The sequence below is a fragment of the Bicyclus anynana genome, chromosome 8 (genome assembly GCF_947172395.1).
Source record: "Bicyclus anynana chromosome 8, ilBicAnyn1.1, whole genome shotgun sequence".
Classification (NCBI taxonomy): domain Eukaryota; kingdom Metazoa; phylum Arthropoda; class Insecta; order Lepidoptera; family Nymphalidae; genus Bicyclus; species Bicyclus anynana.
The window spans coordinates 13,081,472-13,100,470 of NC_069090.1; the positions used below are offsets into that span (position 1 = coordinate 13,081,472).

An 18,999-nucleotide genomic window follows, 5' to 3' on the forward strand; every position below is an offset into this window, starting at 1 on the left:
ACGATGATTTTAAATTAACTGTATTTCTTGCATGGCTTCGATATTTCTTTTTAGAAAAAAGGGTAAATGTTACTCTAAAGGTTATTACTAAAGGGTAAATCAGCTCTTAATAACCAAGTTCCAATTATCTATACTAAGTAATGTTATAAAGGGGAAAGATTTGATTCTGAAATCTGTGATTAAACCATGTTTGTAAAATGGTTATTTGTTTTATTTACTTATATTAAATTACATTTCCAAAATCCAAAATAACCCTGATAGTTTAGATCGATACTAATGCCAAAAGTGCAATCAGTAAATTTTTATTCTGTCTGTCTGTATGTTCGTTATAGAAACAAAAACTACCCGACGGATTTTAACGAAACTTGGTACAATAATTCTTCATAATCCTGGGCAGGTTATAGCATTTTTCATTCATACTTTTCGTCACGCTACGATCAATACGAGTTGGGAAAACGGGAGATGTTACTCCATTTTTACAGCGATACTACTGTAAGGCTGTATTAAAGAGGTCTAAGGGCGGACGAAGTCCCGGGCGTCCACTAGTAAATAATAGTAAGTTCAAGTATTTTAAAAGGATTGTTTTAAATTACGTCATCAATCTGGTAGGTACTTCCTGTAAGTAAACAAGGTTCATCAAATGCCTACACGCTTCTTCACTTCAATGTCAAAAATTTTCAAGGGCCTACTAAGGCCATGCTGGCATGCCTTCCTCCATAGAGAGGGCATAATAAATAATATAAGCCTTGGCAAATTCGTTCATAAATGGTCCGAGATGGCGACCCCCCGAGCGCACGACTTCATACCCGCGCAGTCCTTCCCCCTGTCCCGCGCTACATATTATAACTTGGCAAGTTATAATATGTAGAGCTTAACCTCCATGCTCCAATGCGGATTGGCATTTGAAAATGTTGAATTATTTAACTAGCATTTTCAGATGTTATGATAATGAATGGGACTATTCTGCAAAAATCAGCTCTCTCTTCTATTAATTTCCGATAGAATTCTAGCTACGCCCATGAGCGCACGCCAACCTCTGCGCCATCGGAGAGAAAAGTGTAACGACAAAAACATCTTTTGTAGTGAAACAATACACTGTAATCTTTGAGTGAAACTTCTCTATGGACTTTCGGAGTAACCTGGTGGTCAATGTGTGACGAAAAATGTTATTGAAAAGCGCCATCTGTAGTACCAATGCTAAACTACGACATAAAAAGCAACCCAAGCGCACTCTTTTAACGGCATTATTGTGAAATAGAACGAGCTTGTGTAGTAAAGCAAGTCTGATTCGAGAGATGGCGCTACTAACCACTAATTTTTTTAAGTTTCTCAGACATAATTTGTATTTTATTTTTGAAAGCAGTTTTACTTCCGTCGTCTACCACACTCGTTTTTCTGTGCTATGTCTGTCTGTTCATACTTACTTCCGGAACGACTAGACCAGATTATAATGCGATTTTCACAGGCAATTAAATTTGGATCAATAATAAGTAGTAGTTAATTGATATTTCATTCCTACAAGAACCGTAGTCGTTTGCTTTCGCTGATTATAAAATAAAACTACAATTTCAATATCAAAGTATTTTATTTAAAAACATCCTAATTTTAAGACCACGAATTACATACACCATTGCACTTAAAACTGGAATGAAACTAAAACAGTACTTTAAAATAAATAAATGCTTTTTATATACATAACAGTAATACAACTATTCAGTATCCTATATTAAAATAACAGCTGCCGATCTATATTATAAAAAAAAAACATTCGTACTTCACTAAGAATTTGTAGGTTACCTTTTATTTAGGCATAGGCCGCCAATCGTACCGCAAAGCGATTTAGCGTTCCGGTACGATGTCGTGTAGAAACCGAAAGGGTTGTGGATTTTCATCCTCCCCCTAATAAGTTAGCCCGCTTTCATCTTAGATTGCATCATCACTTACCAACAGGCGAGATTGTAGTAAAGAATAAAAAAAATAACAAACAAAAACAAAGGTATAAAGCGCAGTGTTGGAGGACCCACCCGCTAGGTGTACCGAGGACATTAATCAGGTTGCAGGGAGCCGGTGGATTATGGCGGCTCGACAGTGGAGATGGTTTTATTTGGAAGACCATGCAAGAAGTCATGTCCAGCAATGGACAGTGCTCGCCACGGATCTTTATGTTTGTGAAGTTAGCTGCGGAATGCGCTGCGCATTCGTACAGACGCGAACGGGGAGTGTTCGCACCAATGATGTTAAATACCTACTTGTTAGATGTGTCATAAAAAAATGAGGCGCCCAAAAGAGGAAATTTCGACATCTCATTGTTAGTTGTGGTCAACAACGAACGTTATTTAAACAAATAATACCTAAATATCGTCTACAATGTCGAGTTGTGTGTTCAATAATGCGCTCAGTTTTGGAACCTATTATTCGGATCACTTTTTGAGGTGATTTTTTAGGGACTAACGGATCTATAGTATAAATAAAGATATTGGTAATTTTGTTTCACCGCCCTTACAAATCTAACGATCATTATGACCTAGGACGTCATTAATATAATACCATTTTGTATGGGCCGTTTTTCAAGCATCTGATCAAATCTGACCCTTAAATCCCTGCTTTACCATTAGCATACTCTTAATTTATATACAATATAAAAAACTGTCATCATCCCTATTATGAAGTCGTGACATTTTGCAGCAGTGCGCATAAATTTTTACGTAAGTATGTACGTATGTAAGTACTTCACACTAAATCGTTATCTTGCTTCACAATTAACACTTCTTGTTGCAAATTACCGGCGCCGATTTTGCAGCTCGAAGCTATTTCAAGACCGTCCATACTGAAAAGAACATATATTTTAATTAAATAAATTTAACCCTAAACCTCTTAACCCTTGCCTGAGGCTTGTGTCCTGAGTGTAGGCCCGGGACACATGTCTTTTTTTTATTTTTTACAAATTAGCCCTTGACTGCAATCTCACCTGATGGTAAGTGAAGATGCAATCTAACTTGCAGATGAAAATTCACACCCATTTCGTTTCTACACAACATCGTACCGGAACGCTAAATCGCTTGGCGGTACGTCTTTGCCGGTAGTGCCGTCTTGTAATTCCACCGCGCATACCACTGCATCATCACTTACCATCAGGTGAGATTGTAGTCAAGGGCTAACTTGTAAAGAATAAAAAAAAACAAAAAGAAAACATAGTTATTTTGAAATTGAAACTGACGTTTCAATTTTATTTATAATGCAATACTTTTAGCAGAAGACTTCAAAACTGGATTTAAAAAATAAGAAAACTAATGTGAAATTCTTTGATTCAAAATATTTGTCAGGACAACTTAATTAACAAATCAAACGGTAACCAAAATAAGACCCTAGAATGGCAGAGAATGACCTTGAGTGTAGTCACGCACTTGTGAACGTTGTGTGTAGGGTTAAAGGATCATTTGAAAGTTAACAAACACATCCTTTTCCAATGAAGTCACTCTCCCCGCCTATCAAAAGTAACCCATAAAGAATTACATAACAAGAGATGTGGACGGCTCAAACGCACCGAGCATACAGAAGCCGACCGTACGACGAGCACTTTAGGGTTCATTTACACGAGCAGCAACTGCTACCAACGGTTGCAGTCGATTGAAGTCATCGACGTCTCGGCAGCAGTCGACGGCGGTCGCTGACTGCAGTCGAAAGCCGTTGACTGCCGTCGACTGCAGTCGTTGGTAGCAGTACCATCTGCCATTGGCAACGTGCTTCTCCTATAAATAAACCCTTATATCGCAAGTCGTTCCCGCCAACCGATCGCTACCCCTCTCTAACTCCCTAATCTGTACGGAAACAGTACATATTGATAAGTCCTTACGTAGCATTGCTGGACTGCACATTGGTAGTAATTTCGCAGCGAATGCTCTGCTCCGAGCACTCCGAGATGGCGGTGGCATCTAACTTCACGTTGGCGCCCGAGTACATCTGTATGCCGACACCGCATCGCTTTATTGTACAGTTTCGTAGCTCTACCTGAAAATTATTATGCATATTCATACATTTATAAGACCTAGCGGACGCCCGCGACTTCGTCCGCGTGGAATTTAGTTTTTCACAAATCCCTCGGGAGCCATGGATTTTTTCGGGATAAAAAGTAGCCTATGTGTTAATCCAGAGTGAAATGTATTTTTAATCCCAGCAATATCGGTTCAGTAATTGCGGTGTTAAATAGTAACAAACATCCAAACAAACATCCATACAAACTTTCGCGTTCATAATATTAGTAGGATTAGTATAAGTTCATATTATTTTGATACTACCATTTCATAATCTACTCAATATAAAACCTCAAGCCATATAACAAAACTATTAATTCCTACATGTTTAACTGTCGTCTTCAGGCACTGAAGAATTTAGGACACATTTTTTTGCACATTTTTTTTTAGTAAATATAGATGCTTCAATATATAGCACCAGACTTTTGTGATATAGTTATTACTAGCGGACGGCCGCAACTTCGTCTATTTGGAAATCAATGTAAGCTTTCAAGCCCTATTTCACCACTTTAGGGGTTGAATATTAAAAAATTTTAAATTTCATTATATTTCGTATTTGTTTTATGATTTTTAAATAAATTTTTAAAACTGTAACTCTAAAAATTAAGGACTTTCCATACAAACTTTCAACCCCTTCTCATTTTATTTTCGCAATAAAAGTATACCAAAAATTTTCTTAGAAGTCTAATCACCAAAACAAACCCGTCTTGTCACTAAAATCACATATTTCACTTACGTTATACGTAATTTCTAAAGAACAAAGTGTCTAAATCCTTTATTATACGCGTACAGTACGAATTACACCAAAAACTACACCGAATTTACGATTTATTCACATTTATTTTCTGAAAAACAAAATCACAACAAGATTAATTTGCACAGCTTAACTACGATTACGGCAATTTGACATTTCGTAACGCTAGATTGTCTATGAAAAGCAAGGATGGGTAAATAACATCAAGCGTTAACTTATCGATAAATGATAATGAATGATTCTTTAATAATTGATATGTTGTTAGTTTAAAGATGAGAAAATGAAATATTTTATAATCATTTTATTTTAAAAAATAGTTTTTTAATAAAAATGTTATACAATACATATGCTCACGTTATTCTATAGCGTAAAAGATATCTTACGAATAGTAGCATTATTCAAACACTGGTATGGATAACATTATCTCAATACGATTTTTAATAAAAATCGTCAAATCAAGATTTTAACAAAAACTAGCAATGTAAATTTAATTTGCAAAATGCGCGCGATCAGCTGTTTTCCAAGAGGTCAAATAGGCAGGTCACGACTAATAGGTATCTATCTATACAAAGTCACAAACAAACTGCGCGACGTTGTATTGCCGACCGCCGCCGGTGCCGAGGAAAATAATTGCTATCTCTCTCTAACCTAAGCCGCGCGGCGTGGTTAATAGGTATTTTCAAAATATTGAAACTTTAGGTCCTTTCGCTAGACGCTACGCTATTTTTTCTTTAGTTCGTGTTCGGCGGTCTGTTGACAAACAAACCAAAATTCAAAAACCTTTGTGTATGTTCTATGTTATGTTAGTAGTGATTTTCTGTAACGAATACTCATACAATTGTGTCGTTTGTATTGTGTGTGTTTGTGTGTGTTGACTGAGAAGTCTTGAAATGCTTAGATCAAATCAATTCAGTACTCATGAATATTGTACCTACTATGACGACAGAACGTCTCGTAAACGAGAAACAACCTAAAGTAAGTTAATTACCTGTACCTAGTTAAAAACTTGTAAAGTATAAAAAATAGGTATTAGATAGGTAAGTGTAGCCAGCCGATTTGCTGTCGATGCGTACGTACCTACTCGTACGTACACAGTAGATTGCGGAGCGTTGTTATCGCATTGTTCGCTGTACATTGCGTGCTCAAAATTTTCAAAATCTGAATTTTCTCATTTCCCACGTAATTGTTATTTAAAATGTCGTTGTGTAAACTAAATTTAACCTCTTCACGCAGTTTTCGGTATCATGTCCCTTACACCCAGTATGTACGTGGATACGTGCACACTTTTTTGAAGTATAAGCAAATCTTGGACGTTAGTACGTCCCCAAAAGATTAAAGAAAGAGACGGCCGCGTGGCGCAGTGGGTAGTGACCCTGCTTTTTGCATCCACGGCTGTGGGTTCGATTCCCACAACTGGAAAATATTTGTGTGATGAACATGAGTGTATATAAGTATTTATATGTAGTATATAATTGTATATTAATACTATAATATCAACTATCTTAGCACCCATAACACAAGCTACTCTGTATGCTTACTTTGGGGCTAGATAGTGATGTGTATTGTTTAAGTATATTTATAATAATAATAAAAAAAGATTACCCCATTTCTTAACCACGCGTACCCATAGGCCGTGCCCATAGGCCCATAAACCGTGCACCGTTCACCGTTTGTGACACGTGATATTTAATTTCTTAAAATGCACACAACCGACAAACGTTACTATACGTTCCCTTTTAAGATAACGTTGTATAGTAACGGATGTTTTAGTTTAGGTATTTCAGTTATAACGATACCTACTTGATATCGTTCCGATGCCCGCCGTTAACTTCTCAACCCTACTGATTGTCTTTGATTCATAGTCGGCCATTATTGTTGTGTAAAAAAGTCATCTAAGTAAATTTCGAGTATATCCTATAACCTTCTCCGTATTATGGTTTTAAAGTGTGCCAAATTTTATTTGAATTCATTCAGTAGTTTCAGCGTGATGCCCGAATAACAGAACGAAAACACGGACAGACAGACAAAAAATCGAAAAAAAATATTTTTAGCTTCAAAATATCTTCAATGTCAATATCTTGAATGTAGAAAATATACAGAATTCGTATTATAACTACAGATTCTAGATGGCGCTGGCGTCTTTTATGCAACGGTAACATTTGGTGTTACAAATGGTATAGTAAAATCTCAAATTGCTAATAAATGTTTAGAACTCGATCAGTTCTATTATATTATAGTATAGATAGATATAGATATAGAATAGATAGATATAGATATAGAATAGATATAGATGGGCACCATCTCAACTCAATTTATATCAGAATAATCAAATGCTGTATTATCCATGTATTTTGTTTACCTGAGCACCTTCGTGTATAACCAGGCCGGAGTAGAAATTTTCAAATGTGCATTCTTCAAGTAGTATTTTGGCGTCTGACATGGCCACTATTCCTTGTGCAAAGTCACTCTGCAAACAAAACAGATGCAATGAATGTAATATAACTCCAATTTAACATTTTTTTTTTATTTTAGTTATTTTTTATCATTTTGTTCAAAGTACAGACATTAGATTTCTAATTTCTTAGTAGTCTTTTACCGGATATAGTTTGGAGAGACACAGTATGTTTGTGGGCACAGAAAACTTACCATAACTCTAGGGTTATATCCACAACTCGAGGGTTATATTCTTTAAGTAAAATTAATTACATATGTTCAAGGAACATGTGTTCTAAAATGAATATTTTCGGATTAAATAATGTTTATTTTGTATCTTAAAATGTGTCCCATAAATACGTATTCTTATAATAATGACGTAGCGAAACTTATTCATTGATAAATATCACGAAGTAGTTAGTGAAGTACGGAGTGCCAATTGCAACTATGTCGTCGATATCGACAAAGTCAGATACAGGCTGCATCCATACCACTATCAGAAAGTATATCGCTCGTCGATAAGTCGCTCAAACCATGGATAAATTCGGGATAAAAAGTAGCCTATGTATTAATTCAGAGTAAAATCTATTTACATTCCAAATTTCAGCCAAATCGCTTCAGTAGTAGCGTTAAAGAGTAACAAACATACATCCATACAAACATTCGCGTTTATAATATTAGTAGGATCAATATACCGTGATTGTGATAGATTATTTTAAGTTCACCTGCAAATTCTGTGAATCATCAGAGAACAGGCAGTTCTTGACATGTAGCCTGCCAGCTCGCATCACTATGACAGTGTTGACCAGCGCACAGTCCAGGTGCAAATCCTGTATGGTGCAGTCCTCGCTCATCATAAACAAGCAGGACCTCATCATATTGGCTTTGAGAGTGGCTCCTGTAACAGAAAAAGGAGAAACCAAGTCTTTATACAAACTCGGGCCCAACAATTATTCATGACTAGCTGACGCTGCGCGGTTTCACCCGCGTGGTTCCCGTTTCCGTAGGAATATGGGGATAATATATAGGCTATAGCCTTCCTCGATAAATGGGCTATCTAACACTGAAAGAATTTTTCAAATCGGACCAGTAGTTCCTGAGATTAGCGCATTCAATCAAAGAAACAAACAAATGAACAAACAAACAAACAAACTTTTCAGCTTTATAATATTAGTATAAATACAGAGCTGAAAATTGGCCATAAATTAGAACATTTAAGGAGATCGCACAAGGTCAATTTACAGAAAAATCTACATTGGCCAAATCAGTACAAATAAAAGGCAGAGGTAAAATACTTTCCGAGATTAGCACAACTCGAAAAATAGAAAAAGGTTTAAAGTTGGACAAGCTTTTTTATAAACACTATTTTTTTATAATTTTATTTATAGCGATTTCTATTATTTAATTAACTGTATCTAATTGTTCTAAGCTTATTAATAAAATTTATTTTCATTACATTAAGAACAAGTTATAATTATAGGAAACATCGATAGGAGATTAAAAAGTGGATGCACAATCAGTGACCAAAAAAAGTCCCCAAATTACATAGTTATTCAAGTATTTGTTTTTGCAAATTTAACCTTAAACTCAATCATTAAGGTTGAATTTCCTCTGAATTTGGGATTTTATTGAATATTCGACTATATTTAAAGGCCTTTAGGTACAATTTTCTTTACCAATAATTCGAAAACTGTCAAAGCAAAATTGGCCAATTATTAAGTGAATTTTTTCACATGATTGTGCATCCTTTTTATTATAAGAGGTCAATGTTAGGTTACCATTAAAACTGAACAAAGATATTTTCAAAAGCGGCATCTCAGGTATTTCATATTGACTACTGCAAAATACCACTTCCTCTGGTTCCAGCGATAGACCTTCCTCGGCAGAGATCATTACCATCAGGTTGTGATCTTTACTGGCTTTTGATTTCAGAAATTTTGTTATGTTTGTGAACTGCTGTATACTACCACCTTGCCATAAAGCCACCAACTGGAACAAAAATAATATTAACAATGATCTTTTCTATTCTACATACATACATTCTACACAGAAGTGCAAAACTTCTGGTGTGCCCCACGGTATTATTATTATTTTGCACTTCTAGCTAATAGGAATTATTTGAATATTAAATGTTATATTTTTTGAAATGTTCCTTCTTAATAATAAAAATAAAATTGGCGGAAAATCATTTGTCAATTGTTTTTATCACACAATAAATTTCTACGTACGATAGCGTTCAATCAGCACGTAGAAAACATGTCTTTAGATCTGTGGTCCTTCTGTTTCAAAAATGGTTCAATTGCATGAAAAAAAAATTTATATGTAAAAACGACACCCACGAATTCATCTGTGTGAAATTAAATTTTTCACAAATACCGCGGGAGCCATTCTTCGGCATAAAAGTATACGTCGGTCAATAACCTCCTCTATCATCCAGTAAAAGTCCCATTAAAATCGGTTCTGCAGTACCATTGATTAGACAAACTGACAAAAAATTAATGATGAAAATTTAAATACTCAAATATTCACTTGATCACAAAACTCAGGTATTTCGAAATCACAGAGACTTCAATTTTATTTATATGTATTGATATTATTGTAACAAATTTAACATAATATGTACCTACATTTCTTTTAGTCTTATTTTCTTCCCATTTCGCCTTTGCTAACGCCAGGTAATGTTCTCTAACCAGAGGGTCTTCGTACAAACTCCACTTGGGCATCAAACTGTCGAGGTGTGCGTTCATCTCTGCACACTGTGATATGTAATTGGACGGTAATAGTGAATCTAAAACAATAATGGGGATGATGACTAGGTTTGAATATATTGAATTTAATGAGATATTCAGGTAAATAAGGTCATCATCATCCATCATCATCATCATGTCAGCCGATGGACGTCCACTGCAGGAGATAGGCCTTTTGTAAGGACTTCCAAACATAACGATACTGAGCCATCTGCATCCAGCGAATACCTACCTACTACTTAAACCTGTATTAAAAACTTTTATCATAATTAGATGAAAATTCATACAGTTTTATGTCATGATTTAATAGTGGTAACTATATTCGAAAACTTAAAATCAAAGTTACGAGGGTTCCGAACGCGCCTCGGTCCGAGAAGAGCCCGCAACAATCTCAGCCAAGGTTTTATTTTTTTGTTTACCACCATTTTACAAACTTACTTATCTAGAACTTAGCACACAATCGTATATTGCAGCTTGTAACATATTAAGCTTTACTGTCATTAAGTAAATTATCTACCTCAAAAAAAAGGCAGTTTTTCAACTCACCATCTTCATCAGCCATGCCTTCATCACACAACGAGGAGTCAAGGTCTCTCAACTTTTCATGAGCATCGATAGCACTGTTACGCATCATTGTTATAGATCTTGCTATGTAACTTGGTATGGAACCATTGTGGATGTCCAACCAGAGGCTCATTCTGTTCTCTATAGTTTTGGGCAACATAACTTTATTGTCTTGATCGTCCCACGGCATCCATATGTTGTCATAAAAAAATCTGGAATGCAATACAAATTTAAATCATTAATAAAGCTGATTATTTTTAATCAGCTAATTTAATGATGTTCTTTTGTAAGAACAAAATTATAGGAGAGAACCCCAGAAGTAGAAGAAGGAAGGAACCACCTAAAACTAATTCTAATATCCGCTAGTACAGATTCCATTTGGATTTAAAAAGTTATTATATAAAATTTTTTTTTAAATTTTACATTTGCAAATATCCTGTGGTTTTACCTAAACCCGTTTTACACCTGTCTGGACAGATTGAGGTTTCCTTAATTTGCTGGTGGGGTTACCAACCCACCGGCAAAGACATACTGCTAAGCAATTTAGCGTTCCTGTACACTGTCGCGTAGTAACTGAAAGAGGTGTGGATTTTCATCCTCCTCCTAACCAGTTAGCTCGCTTACAACTTTGAGAACTCATCATCAGGTGAGACTGTAGTCAAATCATTTAAATACCTACCTCATCAAGTCTATCAACTGTGCAGTATCCTCAGCATTCACAGACTTCTCTCTCTGCTTGAGAGTGGGCCACAGTTCTATAAGCGGTACAGCAGAGACCTGCTCTGGTAACGATACAGCTGCATGTTGCACACTCAACACATCTACTTCTGCCGTGAGCTCCTCGAAGTCTACTGATGTCACAGTGACTAGAGCTACGCAGGGATATCTCACTTCTGTAAAATCGGTGTAAAATCGGTAGTAGAATCTTTACAAATAGTCAACTAACATTTGAAAAGTGCTTGTTAACTGGACCTACTTGAAAGTTATTTACATGATACTAAAACATAATTTCTAATTACATTACATATTTCTTTCTGTCTATTTTCTGTATTGTATTAGCTTATCTCTGAAATAGCTGAACTGGTTGTTAGCACCAAAAAATATATATCCAGGATTTGTGAAAAACTGAATTACATGCAGATGTCACAGGCTAAATAATCAAAATTAAAGAAAGAAGATCTTACCAAATCTTTTACAGAATCTCTTTGACAATTTCCACAGGGCGTCCCACCCTACTGGTTCCACACGTAACTCTGCATAAGTGGTCAACTGCTCCCTCATAGAGCCTTGGCAAGTGAAAATATCCACCAAAGCTTCAAGGGTCTCTTTGTGAGAATGCATGAAGTTATATACAACTGGCATCTGAAATAAGATTGGTTATTTTATATTAGGAATGCTTAAGTTTAGATGGGTGAATGTATTACTCAATCACACCATAACTAGCTAAATGAACTTGAATGAAATTTAGTACAAGTTACTGTCAAGCATGATTGCAGCCAAGCGCTCGCCTTTGTAATATAAAAAAAAAACAGGGACAGCCTATACTACAGACTATACTACAGCCTTTCTTGATGAGTACCAACAAACAAATTAAAAAACTGGTATAAATCACTAGTCATTTCACAGCTAATAATAATTATAATCAACTTGTTCTTAAATTAATGAAAATAAATTTGATTAATAATAATAGCTTAGAACAATTAGATTTTATAAACAAACCACACATAATTTAAAATAAATAAGTTTAAGTTGCGTATAAATAAATTTGATGTGTTTTCTACCTTCATTTCTAATTTGTTTAGTACTCATCAAGGCAATGGCTGTAGTATAGGTAAAAATCGCTAGTGACATATCTATATGTTTAAAATATTGGCATGATCCCTATAATCCAGGGACAGGATATGTGAGTAAAACTGCAGGGCAGTACCTAGTGGCTAGTGAAAGTCCATATAAATTATTTTTCTGGGATATGTGTAAGTAAAATTATTTAAACAAAATATTTAAATCGATTATAAATTAATAAATAAATGGATGTATAGGCTATAACAATGTTTTCAGAAATCAGAACAATATAATGGAAAATAGTAGCCTTTAAAAGAAAACAAGTCAGCGTTTCGCAAAGGAATGATCACCAAATAAAACTCTGGCTATATAAATTTATATAATAGAAATAGGAAATTGAGCAACATATCTGCACAACATAATTTTTTAATAATTAACGCATCCTTATTAAACATTTAGGTTACTATTTGTAATTTTCTGGACCAATTACTATAATAATGTAGTGAGACGTGAGTCTGAGTCATGATCAACGATCTTTTCAAACTCTAGGTCTAGTCTAACGTTGTGACTATGATTACAATTATTTAAATAGAAAGGTAAACATGCTAAAAAATATATTAATACTCACTTTTCGCTTATGTCTTACTAATTCTGTACTATAATTCGATAACAAATAATTCAATATCACAATCTTATAATTTTCACAACGACATCATCCGTTTTATTTCAAAAATTCGAAGTTCACTGACATTGACATTTGATCTATTTTCTAAACTGACAGTACATTCTACTCTATGGTTGACAGTTGCCAGTTATTTGACGTCTGTGGTTGCCAGCATAGAGGAAATTATTTTTTAGCTTAATTATTTCCTTTAAAGAAAAAGCAAAGGTCTTACACCTTACAGCTGTATTTACCATACATATAAGCATAGGTACAGAAATGGTGTCTTAGTGTCTACAGCTGTCTACAGTGTATTCTCGTTCATATTAGTCTATCGTCCGACGTTGTCTGTCAGTCAGTCCCTGAGTCCAGTCATGTCATGCTTTAGTAAAGCGATGGCAACTTTAACATAGTATAAAAGCTGCAAGCCCAGGCTTCAGCCCTTGCCCACCTATTATAGTCAATTAATAATAACATAACTTTTCATCATTGATTCAGGACCAGGGGTCCACGGGAAACCCGTCGGAGATTATGATGACGAACGTTTGCTGTTGGTATTAAAAAGTCGAGGAGTGTTTCACCTGTCTGCCTTCACGTCGGAGGACCTGTGATGCTAACGATATCCATCGTCTTACTTAGGGTCAGGGTTAGGGTGTTTGTCATTATTTTTCTGATTGTGTAAGTGTCTCAATAATCTCCTTAATGGGACTTCAGCGGCGTCACCGGGGATTTGAGTGGGCGCAGAAACATCGCCTGATGGGGCCCAAAGGCAGAAGCAGAAGGTGTGGGCGGAACGACTCTCTAAGGGCGTCTTCTCTAAGTCTCGGACCTCGACTTAGAGGGCCATTCTAGAAGGGTCTTTTGGCCTGAGTGTCAGTCCGGGCACCCCCAAAATCGGGTTAATAAAAAACATCAGATATCAGTCACCTCGTCTTCACCGGCGAAGACTGTGTACTGTTTGTGTTGCCTGGAAGACATTGTCGGTCATTATGCTATCGTCAGGACCGTTTTTCGGGAGTCTAGATCTACGATCGGCTTTGGGATCGCCAATCGGAGATGTAGTTACAACTTGCAAGCTTCAACCACTAGTTGGTTTAGGGAGGGTTGGGAAAAGTGTTTGGGATGTAGGTAGTGTCTTAGGTGCGTTTGCTTTGGCGGACATCCGCTAGCGGAATTCGTGGTAGTCAGTCCCCTTGTTTCCGCCGCGATGCGATGAAATGTAACTTCATCAAGTTGGTGTTAGTCGGTAAGATTCCGATATAATCTATGCGTCTCGAAGGTATCCAGTAAGATTTCTCCACGTACAAAAAAACATGAATGGGTACAAGTATGTGACCTGAAAAAATTTAGAAAATATAAAATCCTAAACTGATCCGTGCAAGGAATCGAGCCCACAACCTCTCTGTTGAGAACCATAGCACTGCCAACTGGCAAGGCAAAGTTTAAATGTGAGGTGTTAGTTCGAGGCGATCTACTAGTATTAATTACTAAGGCGTAATAATTTCATACGTTCGGTTTATTACCTTAGATACGTGTTAATCATCATCAAGTCATTAGATTAAAACTCAGACCAAATACATATAATATATGGACTTGTATCGTACCCAACTTGTCCAACAAAATAGGCTAGTTGTTTTGAGCTATTTTTAAATGGTCTTAAATTATTTTTCTTTACCGTACTACTAGATTGAAAAAAAAAACATCATATTTTTGAGACATGAAAACATAAAAAAAAAAACGTTAACACTAAATCTTAACCATACGGGGTGTTTGACAAAAATATTAGTTAGGGTTAGGGTTAGGGGTAGGGTAGGGTAGGGGTGGGATATTGGTAGGGTAGTGGTAGGGTAGGAGTAGGTTAGGGTAGGGGTAGGATTGATTCCCTTATCTCTTGTATGGAAGGTAGGGTAGCTGTAGAGTGGGAGTAAGGTAGGGTAGTAGTAGGGTTTCACGCGGACGAAGTCGCGGGCGTCCGCTAGTCTCCAATAAACTAGAAGTTGTTGATCCTTTTTTATATACAAACCTGCACTTTTATGGAGCTCTTTACACAAAGAAAACGATTACAACAATGAAACATTGATTGTATAGCAACCAATTTTTAATGCGTTAGATCGTCGACTTTAACAAAGAGGTAACTAGCGAGGCAGGTCCATAAATAATTTGTCTGAGGAATACAACGAGATATGAATAGGACTTTATTACTATACTTTTGTTCCTAGTTAAGTTTTCCTTAGAAGACAACAATAATTTCCTTGTAATTTAACGGTATGACATTATAATTATTTATGACAATTAGTTGACCCGCTTGTGTGACTCCGGTATGGAACAGCTTGGGATTATATTAATTATCATTATAGTTATATAAGTGGGTTTAAATACCTGTGTAATAATATCTGAGATTATCTTTAAAACAGGTTCTATAACAATAGGAAATATTATATAATTAATTTTCTTACAGTTTCCTATATCTAGTAAAATAAACTGATTTATAAAAAAAAAAAAAATGCTTTTCGTTGTAATCTTAAAAAAAGCAATTTTCTCAATGCGACCGTATAAATATTTTTTCTTAAATCATCGCATTTGCAACGTACTTAGTTATGTAAGTAGTAAAAAAATAGTAAAAAGTAAAAATAGTAAAAGTAAAAATAATAAAAAGTAGTCTAAAAATTTAAAAAACGATGTATGCTATTTTTCCGCTCACTGAGCGTTTTCGATCTTTGAGCGTAACATATTAAAAAATCATCCCCTGTTCTGCTACCCTTAAACTAACTGATTAGATTATTTTTTCAAATTTATAAGTATGGGACCTAATCTATATCTTTACATTTTATCTATATTCTAATTATTCTATATCTACACATATAATAAAACTGGTTAAATTCTAAACATTAATCGCAATTTGAGATTTTACTTATACCATTTGTAACACCAAACGTTACCTTGACATAATGAACTACTAGTGCCATCTAGAACTTATAATAAAACTGTTACAGGTCATTTTGTGCATTTTGTACATTCTGTACATTGAAGATATTATGAAAATTTTTGTTGTAAGGCATTATACAATCGCTAATCGATTTTTTGTTTGTCTGTACACTGGCCTACGACCGGGGGTTTGTTATAGAGCCTCCGACCGTGGCTTCGGCTAGTCATTCTACTCAAGCACATAAAACGCGCAACTTCCGGCCGCGCATCGAATAGTATATCGGCTTTCGGCCGGGGGCATGTGATAGGGCCTCCGACTTCGGCAGGGCATTTCACCCAAGAACATAAAACGCGCGGCCTTCGGCCGTGCGCTTAATCGTACGGAGGTTTGTGGTAAGGTCTCTGACCGTGACTTCGGTTCGGCAATAAGGTTTCCAAAATCGGTTCAGTAGATCCAGAGATTACTCCCTATAATACCACAAACTTTACCTCTTTCTAACGTTAGTATAGGTTTAGCAGACTCAGAAGTGGATTACAGAAATTAGAAAACCAATGTCAAACAAAGGTGATGATGATAATTCACAATATTTTCCGGACAACTTAATTAACAAATCTAACTGTAACCAAAATAAGACCCTAGAATGGAAGAGAATGAATCTCTCAATTTCAAGTTATTATGCTTGGTAGAGAACTCTGTTTTTCTTAGTCACACCGCAAGTAAGATACGGGGTCACTTACACCTCGTATAGCATCAAACGTGTTAACACAAAACGTCTTGTTTTAGAAACGCCATGAATAATGACAATATAACAAAGTTTAACCTTCATTCACTCAGAACTAGGTCGCATAACAAAATGTTATTAAGAAGTCATAAGAATTACCTACTCATATTAATATGTCCCTAGAAGCATAGCTCATGCGCGTGATCCGATTTAGTCGCGTACAAGTTAAGGTGGAAACACACATGCAACATTTTTAATAAACCTATTTTAAAGGCCCACACACACGGCCAGGCCTCCCTCCTTATAGTCAGCGGCGTGCACTTCAAACATGCATAGCCTAAGAAATGATTTTCTTAGTGCTTATTCAATGCAGATTTTCCCACTTAGGTATTTTTCTTAATAGTGCATACCCTGATCTACATCAGGGTAGATGACACTTTTTTTTAAATGGTCTTGAATTGTTCATTATCGTTCTATTACATTTCAAAAATCCGGAAACACTAATGAGGCAGTTGCAACATTTGATGCATGTTCCTAGCATAAGTAAGTACAGTCGCCAAATTATGGAGTTTGGACCGTGTTGGCTTTGAGAGGTAGCAGGTTTTAAGTATCCAGACCCTCAACCGTCTAAGTTTAGAGTAAGTATATTTTTTTTTATATTTTTATCGGCTTATTATGAAAAATCTATAAAATATACCTATCCCCATTTCTCAGGCTCTTGGCTTCATGGCAACCCTTCGCAAAACACTATTTAATTTGAAACTTTAAGGGTCTCTAGCGAAGGGTTGCCATGAGTCTGGCAAAAATGGCAAAAATATAAAACCAACCATAACTTTTTATCGAATTAAAGGTACGATTTTGATAATTCTTTTTTGTCGGAAATTTATATTGGACCATCTTCAAAATATACTCTATTCTGAAGATGGTCCTATAAAAATTTGGAAACAGGGGATTATTGATTTTTTACCCAAATATTATAATGTAAAACCAGTTTAGATATAGGCAGTTTACATCTGCCTATATGCAAAAAATCTTGTAGCTTCAGAGTAAGCCCTCATTCACACGAGAGTTTTTAAGCGTCCGTTAAAAAAGCTCTCGTGCGGCCGGTCAAGCTGCGTAAAATATTCTCTTTCTATTAGAACTCTACTATAAATGATGTTTTTGTTTATTATAGTCGTTAAAATTTGAGTCACGTTAGAGTTGCAACCTCATTTACCTAGTTAAGGGTCATATAAAAATATGTTGCGCAGTACGGTACAAACAAAATAAATTTGACACTAACAAAATTACATTTTTGACATTCTTAGACATTGATATTTTAATTTATATAAATAGGAAAAATTAGATTATAAAGAGGTAAAATGAGAAATCCCACTCCCCATACATTGTTTGCCCCAAAAAAATAAGCGTCATGATGAAAGTTTTACCTTTCGGTTAATATTCTTGGATAGATCCTTCTAATATTATAAACGTGAAGGTTTGTATGGATGATTATTGCGTGTTTGTTTCGATGTTTGTTACTCTTTATCGCCGCAACTACAAAACCAATTTGGCTGAAATTTGGAATGGAAATAGATTTTACTCTAGATTAACACATATGCTACTTTTTATTCCTGAAAAATCCATGGTCCCCGAAGGATTTGTGAAAACTAAATTTCACGCGGTGAAGTCGCGGGTGTCGGCTAGTTGAGTAACTACTATAAGAAAATTGTGCAGGTTTTCTCACGATGTTTTTCCTTCACCGTTTGAGACACGTGATATTTAATTTCTTAAAATGCACACAACTGAAAAGTTGAAGGTGCATGCTCTGGACCGGATTCAAACCTTCACCCTCAGAACCGAAGGCAGAGATGATATTCACTGGGCTATCACAGCTCTTATCTTATCTACCTGAAAGGTACCTAAAAAATTATACGATTTTTCAATAGTACGTGAAAGTAAGTTGCCTTTTCAAAATTATTAACTGACTTCCAAAAAGGAGGAGGTTTTACGTTCGGTGTACCTATGTATGTTTTTATATGTATGTCCAACGATATATCCGTCATGAACCGATTTTGAAAGGGTGGTCCCATATTTTTCATGTTAGGAGCTGATGATGGCATCCTTGATAAATCGAGGGAAACTTTCAGAAATTGTAGAGACTACTAGTACGATTGTTAGTTTTTTCATTTAATTTAGTCAGTATTTTATTGCACAACTTGTCGTCGAGTGATTGTCACAACAAAAACAAACTATAGTAGGTACTTAATATTTTTTTTTTCGACTAAACAGTCTATTCTTAGGTATACGGAACATTCGGCTGTGCCCAATATAGGATTCTTCGCTACTTAAAATATTATGGAAATTCTAATATGATACAGTTAATAGACTTTGTGTCGGG

The 18,999-nt window shown here is 35.6% G+C and overlaps 1 protein-coding gene across 1 annotated transcript; it reads right to left on the reverse strand.

The window, feature by feature from the left end:
- Positions 1 to 1,572: 1,572 nt before the first annotated feature.
- LOC112046025 (protein nessun dorma) lies at positions 1,573 to 13,092 on the reverse strand. The gene is made up of 10 exons (XM_024082470.2): positions 12,940 to 13,092; positions 11,714 to 11,891; positions 11,209 to 11,422; positions 10,512 to 10,741; positions 9,846 to 10,006; positions 8,997 to 9,207; positions 7,944 to 8,116; positions 7,145 to 7,252; positions 3,854 to 4,008; positions 1,573 to 2,827 (listed from the first exon to the last, which is right to left on the reverse strand). The coding sequence occupies exons 2-10, from the start codon at positions 11,889 to 11,891 to the stop codon at positions 2,731 to 2,733; spliced, it is 1,527 nt and encodes a 508-aa protein (XP_023938238.2). The 5' UTR covers positions 12,940 to 13,092; the 3' UTR covers positions 1,573 to 2,730.
- Positions 13,093 to 18,999: the final 5,907 nt, after the last annotated feature.